Source organism: Mesoplodon bidens, assembly GCF_964165515.1.
Source record: "Mesoplodon bidens genome assembly, chromosome: 18".
NCBI lineage: Eukaryota > Metazoa > Chordata > Mammalia > Artiodactyla > Ziphiidae > Mesoplodon > Mesoplodon bidens.
This window is the reverse complement of record NC_138175.1, coordinates 48,049,214-48,057,798: the sequence shown is the minus strand read 5'-3', so window position 1 is coordinate 48,057,798 and position 8,585 is coordinate 48,049,214. Positions and strand designations below refer to the sequence as shown.

At 54.6% G+C, this 8,585-nt stretch overlaps 1 protein-coding gene across 2 annotated transcripts; it reads right to left on the bottom strand.

The window, feature by feature from the left end:
- Window positions 1-683: 683 nt before the first annotated feature.
- On the bottom strand, window positions 684-7,739 carry TIMM50 (translocase of inner mitochondrial membrane 50). 2 transcript variants are annotated; one of them, XM_081217858.1, is made up of 12 exons: window positions 7,609-7,739; window positions 7,324-7,449; window positions 6,514-6,670; window positions 5,952-5,983; window positions 5,715-5,736; window positions 4,190-4,248; window positions 3,978-4,097; window positions 3,471-3,575; window positions 3,265-3,363; window positions 2,125-2,281; window positions 1,678-1,784; window positions 684-893 (listed from the first exon to the last, which is right to left on the bottom strand). In XM_081217858.1, exons 1-12 carry the CDS (start codon window positions 7,714-7,716, stop codon window positions 792-794), a joined length of 1,194 nt encoding a protein of 397 aa, XP_081073984.1. In that variant the 5' UTR covers window positions 7,717-7,739; the 3' UTR covers window positions 684-791. The 2 variants fall into 2 exon arrangements, with proteins under 2 accessions (XP_081073984.1, XP_081073985.1); XM_081217859.1 differs by lacking the exon at window positions 7,324-7,449.
- Between the last annotated feature and the right edge of the window lie 846 nt (window positions 7,740-8,585).

Here is an 8,585-nt window from a genome sequence, read left to right as displayed (position 1 = left end):
AATTAATTAAAATGAAACAAAATTAAAAATCTCATCCCTCAGTTACCCTTGCCACATCTCAAGTACTCAATGGCCCCATGAGGCCACTGGCTGCTCTACCGGACAGTGCAGATACATGACACGGGGTACGCATCGCGGAAAGTTCCATCGCAGAGTGCTGCTACAGTCTGTTTTAGTTAGGAGCCAACATTTTTAAATTGGGAGATTTAATATAACCACCCCTTTCCTGGCTTCTACTGAAAAACCAGAAGATCAAGCAACTCTAGGCCCACCTTCCCACAGGGCCATGGCTGGCAGAGCTGAGCAGCAACTGCCCTCCTGAGATGGGGCGGGGCCTCTGGTCCACCGAAGCCCCATGCGCCCACACTTCACACATTTACACAGCAGCCTGGCGGCTACCTGTATTTCAACCCACAGTGCCGTCCTCTCTCCTCTTTTCCACAGGGAATCCAGGGCCAAAGAGGGAGATGCACTTTCGCAGACCACAGGGCACATGGGAAGACACGGCTAGGGCAGGGCCCTACCCAGGCTTTTGGATTCCCAGGCCAGAGTTAAAAACCAACCATCACCCACCAGAGTGCCCTCACTGCTTGGCAGCTGATCAGCCACTGTGGGACGACCCCCGAAGAGTCCCACACTGCACCCTGATGCCCCCATCTGGAGACTCTCCGGACACAGCAGTGTGGCGTCTGGGATGAACTTTATTGGACATGTGGTTGGCCAAGCCGTGGTCTGGGAGCACTGGGCCTGAGGCCCAGAACCCAGGCACTGAGTTTGAGGCGGCCTAGAGGTCAGGGCTGTTTGGAGCGAGGCCACAAGCGGCTGGTAAGGGAGCCAAAGAAGAGGTTCTGCTTGCTGGATTTGGAGAGCTCAGCCAGGCGCTGCTGCTCCTCCTGGAGTTGGGGGCAGAGAGGGAGAGTCAGCCCAGGGGCCACCTTCCTTAAACCTTTGCCCAGCCCAGACACAGGATGCACCCAGACCCTAAGGACCCAGTTCAGACACTGGCAAAAGCCAGCTTTGAGCCACAGAAGCCCAGACTCAAATCCCAGGGGGCCTGTCCCCTGAACCCTGGGAACCTATCCCAGGCCCTACACTGGACTACAACATGTTGCTCCCTAAGCCCCCAGTGCCCAGTCTTGAGCCCTAAGACCCCTGTCTGGATGCTGAGGGATCCCAGGCCCAAATCTCCAGGGATTCCCCCTTTGGGTACTCAGGAGCTCTAGCCAGGAACACAACCCCAAACTCAATCAACCTCAGCCTAGACTCCTGGGAATCTCTTTCTCAGACTCAATTCATATTCTTATCCCCACTTACAAATTAGAGGATCACAGATCATCAGAACTCCTTGCCCAAACCCTTGGGCCAAGTGTCCAAGGATCTCTCTTCCCGGACCTGATCCAAACCCCCACCCTACAAAATACCAGGACCCCCAGACCATCAAGGCCTCTGGACCTATCTCAAATGCTTGGCGTTTCCTGCCTCCTGTGCTCAGCGCAGGCTGCAGAATCAATGTGCCCCTCACTAAAGGGCCCCCGGGGACGGGTGGTGTGACAGGGAAGGTAGTTGCTCAAGGTCACACAGCCGGAGTGGAGACAGGCTGCCCCAGGGCTCCGCCTTCAAGAGCCTGGGTAACTGAGGGTGACACCCCCCACCCACGCTGGGAAGCTGAGGACTCACCTGTTCCAGCCGGCTTTGCCGCTGCTTGAAAGCCTCCAGTGGGTCTTCCTCCAGGGCGTAGTGCTCCAGCACAGTTCGGACATCCTCCACACCATTCAGAGCAATGGCTGCGGGGATAGCAGGTGGGGGTCAGCCAGCTGACGGTCAGAGGGAGACAGGGCCCGCAAGGGTAAAGGTCAGACTGGGGTGGGGTCAGAGCTACGTGGAACATTTCTCAGCAGTCTAAAAGGGATTCCCCTGAATATTCCCAGGCATCCCCTAAACATTCCAGAGGAGCATCCCAAACATTCTAAGAAGCTTCTAAAGACTGCAAGATGCTCATGGATCTCCTGCATTGCAAGTCCCTGGTTTCACAAAAAAAACAAGCCAGAATCAAGCATCTTATCATTCCTCTTGAATGTCAAGGGCTCCAGGGTCAGAGGCCAGGAGGTCAGGGGTCAGCCTCACTCTTCAGGAAGGCAGATAGGTCCAATAAGACCCGGTCATCGGAGTTGCCATTCCAGGGCCGCAGGGCGACGCCGTTGTAGGGCTGTAGGCGGAAGGCTTCCTTCTTGCAGTCCACGACTACTACTCGGGCTGGGTCCCGATTCAGACACGAAATGTCCTGGAAGTGGGTGACAGGTCAGGTCAAGGCCTGTGCTCCTTCCCTTCCCACCAGGAACCCACAGAGGGAGAGAGAGGTGGACAGACTACACGTGCACTTGGTATCACACACTGGGATCATCACGACAGGGCCTCCCGAAGGCCAGGCTGGGATGAAGACATCAAAGCTGGCCAGGGGCAGAGGAGCTGGTCACACGGGTTCCTGGACCCGGGCCTGGCGCACAGGCAGGCCGATCTGGAGGTTCCCTGGGGAGGGAGGTGGGCACTCGTGTATGTAGCCACTGCCCCAGGTGATTGTGACAAGCTGTACATTTGTCAACTTCTCACAGACAGAGGTGCAGACTGATCCACAGCAACACACAGGGAGTCAGTCACACAAAGACAGGTACCCAGACAGACCCTTCAAGACCCTCAATCATAGCCCATGTCCTTCTGAACCCTGAAAAACTACACAGACCCCCAGACCCACCAAGACACACTCAGAAACCCAACAGACACCAAGACCCATGGATACCTGGACAAAGACCCACAAAGAGACCCATTCACAGCCCCACAGACTCCTGGACCCCTGGATATATCATTGGTCACAGCAACAGACCCCAAGTCAAATTCCAACACAGTCTCAGTTAAACTATTACAATTACATAGTCCCAGAGACACTCAGCTGCAGATACAGAAACAAAAATCCACTTCCAAATTTCATGTCCCTACCCCATACTCCCAACTGTTTTCTTTGGAAAGACCCCACTTCCCCTTGCTCCCACTCCCAGATTCTGGGACAGAGAAAAGGGCGTAGAGGGCCAGCCTAGGCTGGCGGCAGGCTAGTGTCCTACCAGAATCAGACCTGGGGCAGAACCAGAAGCAGCCGGTTGCTTCTCAACCAGAAACAGGTTGAGGCTGGGGTCAGAGCTAGGTCCTCTTTCCTCTGGGAAGTGCTAGCCCTCCCCCAAATCCCAGAGCCCCACCATGGCCCCCACATGGCACCTTAACATGGTGCCCATCCATGTATCTCGTGGCGTCCCGGAACAGGCGGTAGGAGATGAAGCCGTGGGGGTCCACGCTGTCGATGAGTGGAAAGGCAGTCTGGGGGGTGGCCGGGGGGAGAACAAGGTCAGGCTGAGCCTTGGCCCTGCAGTTCTCCCTCACCTCCTGCCATGTCGACCATCCCGCCCATGCCCTGGGGGCCTCACCATGCCAGTCTCTGATGTAAAGATGACGATTTCATACAAAGGGGCGAGCTGTTGGAATAAGGTCTCGATGCCTGGACGCTTCTTAAACCTCCAGCCAGTGGCCAGCTGGAAAGGCAGTGAGAACAGTGAAACACTGAGACCCGGAGGCCCCTGTAGCCCCAAGAGGACAAAGACCCAGTCTCGGGGGATTCCTGGAAATCTCTGTGGCTCTCGGAGGGGTTCAGGAGTACACGGCTGTGACTGAGGGTCTAGGAGTATGGAGGATGTGACTCCCCTATGGCACTTACTGTGTGCCAAGGCACACTTACAACCACCTCCGGGCTGCGGAGTAGCACAGTTGAGGGAAGCAAGGCAATGAGGGGTGATACCTCTTCCCCTGGATCACAGAGTGGAACTGGGGCTGAACCCCAGCCTGGCTCCAGAGTCTATGCTCTTAACCACATCATCACAAGCCGGCCACCCAGCCCTATCTGGTGTCCCTAACCCGCTGCCTTCCCCAGGACACACCGACCACTCAGGGTGCAAGAGGACGCCAGTGAGCTCCAAGACCAGCGTGTACGGTGGTTGGTAGTACGGCTCCCGCAGAGGGTCTGGGAGAAGGCAGGGGCTGGTGGGTTCGATGATCATCTGTGAAAGAGAGATGTAATGGGGGCACTCAGACAAGGAGGCAGGAGGCTGGGGGTGAAGGGATAGGGACTGGGCCCAGGGCTCCTGCTCACCTGTCTATAATCTTTGAAATATTTGTATGTCCGGCGCAACTGCTGTACCAGAATTGGATCTAGGAGAACACCAGGGCACAAGAGGATTCCAAGATAAGCCACTGCTCAACCTCCTGGACAAACCAGGGGTTTATTTATCTACCAGATACAAATAGGTCTACATACCTACCTGGTTTGAAACAGCTCATTTCCGAGTACAAAGGTAAAAAGCAATGACATAACTAACTGCCAGGTAGGAACAATGTTTTTATTCACCTGTCAAGTTTTAATCTGAATACTTATATCCACACACCACCCCAGGTATAAAATAGAATGCTTATACATCTGCCCACTTAAATCCCACATACATATAAATAAATCTGCTGACATGCCAGTATATTTAGTCCATTTTGAACCTCTAGGTTTCCAGATGTGCCCACTTTAAGCAAGTATGTAAAATCTAGTTAAGCCACGATAAACATATACACACGTCTGTATACTTTAAACCAGTGGTTCTCAACTAGAAGCAGTTTTGTTCCTCACTTCCCAGAAAATTCTGCAATGTCTGGAGATATTTTTGACTGTCACAATACTGGCATCTAGTGGAGAGAGGCCCAGGATGCTGCTAAACATCCTACAATGCATAGGACACTCCCCTACAACAAAGAATTATATGATCTATAGTATCAGAATGGCTGAGGTTGACAAATCTTGGATAAATGAACACACCAAATCCAGTTTAAAACAGAAATCTTACATGACTACCTGTTTCAATATAATATTTTTAGTGCAGTTAAACTACTGTCTGTGGGCCTGCCTTTTTGAAACCAAAATATCGAAACACCACTTAAGCTAATAAACACACACACTAAAACTACAAGTTTACCTGCCCAACTTAAATCAGTATACTGCCTTGTTTAAACCAGTATGATTCATATCCGCCCAGTTAAAACAGCATACTTACCTACCTGCCTAGTTTAAAACAATCAATGTACTAACATGCCAGTTTGCAAACATCCCTACCACAAACAAGTGGCTTTCTGGACCTACCAATTGTATATTTCTCTTGGGAGGGACCAGGTGTGATAGAATTGACAACTACTCTCTACTATCCAACTTGTCAGAAGCTCCCTAAGAGCTGGTTAATCAGAAGGGGGAGGAAGGAAGGAGGCATTGTTTCGGAAATGAGGAGTTGGATGGGGTAGGGGCCTGGTGGGAAAAAAAGAGGCTGTCATAAAGAAGGGGGTGAGGGGCTGCAGATGCTCAGATCTAAGGCACAGGAAGTCATGTGTCTGGCAATAGAAAGCCCAGTTCTCCCCAAGCACTCCCACCCACCTAGGATTCCCCTCCCCCATCTATCTGTCCCTGACCATCTGCTCTTGGGCTGAGGGGCCAGGGAAGGGGACTGGAGTTTTGTATGCCCCTCCCCCCAAGCCATCCAGCTGCTGACTCCCCTACCTCCCAATGGAGGGGTGGGGGAGCACCAAATGGGGAGGGCACAGTAGAGAGGGTCAGGGGACCCCAGAATCTGTGCTTATTTACTCACCGTTGTCGAATTCATCGGGAATCTGGGAGGTAGAGAGAAAAATGGAGGGTTTGGGATGGCAAAGGCAGAACCCCATCACACCCAGAAAAGGAATCTCCCGGGCCCTGGGAAGAGTAGGCAAAGGTCCCTGGGAGGGAGAGGTTCACCCCAGACCAGAAATGAGCCTGAACAGGCCAAATGAGAGGAGACCCACAGGATGGGACCCCTGGTAAGGCTCTGGGTCTCTCTCCCGCTCACCTTGGCACCATTTTCATCCACAGAGTTGTTTCCTGTAAGGCAGATAGTGATGAATGAGAGGACTGAGGATCCAGTCTCCTGGGTTTTAAGGAAGGAAAAGGGCAGGGGGCCTAGCCTCCTGGGCCTGAGGGAAGCGGGCTAGAGCATCATGGCCTCCTGAGAGAGAGGAGGGGGCTGGTAGCCAGGATACCTGGGCCTCTGAGACAAGGGCTGGGGCAAAGTCTCCTGGGTCTCTGAGGAATGAAGGGACTAGGGGGAAGGCTGGAGTTTTGGGTGCTGAGGGAAGAGGTAGCTTAGGGGGGTGGGCCCAGCCTATCCTTCCTTCTCTTCCAATTGACTCCTCATAGCTTAGTGCAGGAACCAACTAGAAAGAGTAGAACGTTGAGTAGAGAGAGGGGTAGTAGGGAGACTTCCCTCATTTCCAAATTCTAGTTGGCTGCCCTACTGAGGGAGGAGCCAGGGAATGAAGACGGGTGAAGCCCTTAGGGGAAAGAGGGGGAAGTTCCCAAGCAGAACAGAGGGCCAACAGAACAAAACTGGTGGGCAAGGGCATGTTCCTCACCAAAAATATAGATGACGCTCACGGTCCCACCAGCCCCGAGCAGCCCAGCAAGCCAGAGTGCGACTTTTTTGGCATAGCTGGGACCCTCCGAGTTCCTCTGCTGCTGTGGCCCCTGGGCCTGGGCCTTAGTGCCTGCTCGGCTCCCAATCTCTGTAACCTGCAACCGAAAGGGGGCAGGTTGGCCAAGAGAGGAGAGAAAGAAGGTCAGGGTGGTTTGGGCACCCTGGTCTGAGAAGAATCGAGGTTGGGAGCCAAGAAGCAGCCACCCACATGGCCTCCAGGTGTTGTGTGCCTGGAGGGGCAGGCAGGAGACTGGGTCTCTCAGAAGGGTCAAGAACTAAACTGTCTGGCGCCAGAATCCCAGGGGTTCAAGAGTTGACAAGCTCTGGTGCCCGGGATCCCAAGGCAAAAAATTGGAGGGCCTGGAGCCGGAAAAAGCAGGGCAGGGAGATAAGATGAGGGAGCCTGGCTGAACACTGGGATTCCTGGAGCAAGACAATGAAGGACACTCAAGGGGACAGGACGGGGAGTTAAGTCCTCCGGACGCCTGGGGCTCACAGTAGCGGGGTATGGAGGGGGAGAGAATGGGAGCGGCGCCAGAGGGGCAATCGCTTGCTGGGGCTTAGGGCACGGAAGTAATGGACCCGAAGGTCAGAATGACTGGGTCTCTGTCAAGATGGAGGCAGGTCAAATCAAAAGCCCGAACATCTACCTCACCACCACCACCACCACCACCACCACCGCGGGGAAAATGCCCGCAAGGCCAAGCTGGGACTCCAGCGTCCCGGGCTCCTCCCCCTCAAGTATTACCTGAACAGTCACTGAGATGGGGGAACAGATGACTCCCCTCCCCCGGCGCCCACGTGCGGTCGAGGAGGTGGGGTCCAGAGGACGCACTTGAGCCCCCAAGCATCTAGCCCGGGACGCAAGCGCTGCCTACCCCGGGAAGCGGGGAAGAGACCCAAAATGCTGGCGGTGTTCCATTCAGCACCCTGAGGTGCTGCGTCCCAGAACCTCCGGGCGGCGGCGGTCCGCCTGGAACTCCAGGAAGGAGCCCCAGCACCCGGAGGCCACCCCCACCCCCACCCCGCTCACCTGGTCCGGGGCCCGAGGGGGCGGCGTCGCGAGCCTCGCGCACAGCCCCCGCGCGCCTTGCCGGAGCCCGCTCCACAACCGCAGGAACGGCGCCGCTGAGGCCGCCATCTTGCGCTGACGCCACGCTACCCCGCCCCCTCACTCTCTCTCCCCGCCCCGGGCCGGGGCCGCGGCCAATGGGTGGTGTAGGGGAGGGGCGGGTGGACGGGAGCCCGAGAGAGACAAAGGGTTGCGGGCGCACTGCCGCGGGCGCTCCAACTAGGACTGGTAGACAGCCGGCACCACGCCCCCCTCGCGCCGGACGGCGTTCCACCGCCCACGCTCCAGGTCGGCGCCGGACACCCACTGCTCCGAGGTGAAGCGGGAGCCCTACGGAGGAACCCGGTGGCTGCCTGCTTTGTCCTAAAACCTGAAAGCCACCTTCACACACCTTCTTACTCACGTGCGGCCCAGAGGCCTCATCCGTCTTCCCTCCCATTCTCCGAACCCTTTCTTGCCCCTCTTCCCGTGAGCTTCTTAAAATGGGTCTGGAAAACCAGCCAGTTTCATGGAGGTTCAGCCAAAAGAACAGCTGCCTGTATCTGGCGGACTCGGGGTATTAAGAGGAAATCCATGAATTAGAGGCTACAGGAACCACGATGAATCTTCCTCAAATTATTTTGAGAGGAAAACAAGTCTGATACTGTTTATGTAAACTTTGAAAACATGTAAATCACCACACAACATTTAGGGACATTTACTAAGGTAGTAAATGTACAAAGTTAGGAAAAGACAGGATTCAGGGTGCGGTTACTTCTGGAAGGGAATGGACTGGGTGTGCTGCTCAAGTGGGTCCTTCCTATCTGGTACACATACGGTTCCTATGCTGGGTGGTGGAGACATGGGTGCTCCTGACATACCTTTTTAAACATCTGAACTATTTTATAATACAGTTTATATTACATTTGTAAAGAGACATGTGAATATCAAATGAGGAA

Coding starts and splice junctions, on each gene's coding strand:
- TIMM50 (XM_081217858.1), bottom strand. CDS start 7,716: ATGGCGGCCTCAGCGGCGCCGTTCCTGCGGTTGTGGAGCGGGCTCCGG. Junction 5,984..6,513: donor GAGCGTCATCTATATTTTTG/GTGAGGAACATG, acceptor TCTGCCTTACAG/GAAACAACTCTGTGGATGAA. Junction 894..1,677: donor GGCAAAGCCGGCTGGAACAG/GTGAGTCCTCAG, acceptor CCCCAACTCCAG/GAGGAGCAGCAGCGCCTGGC.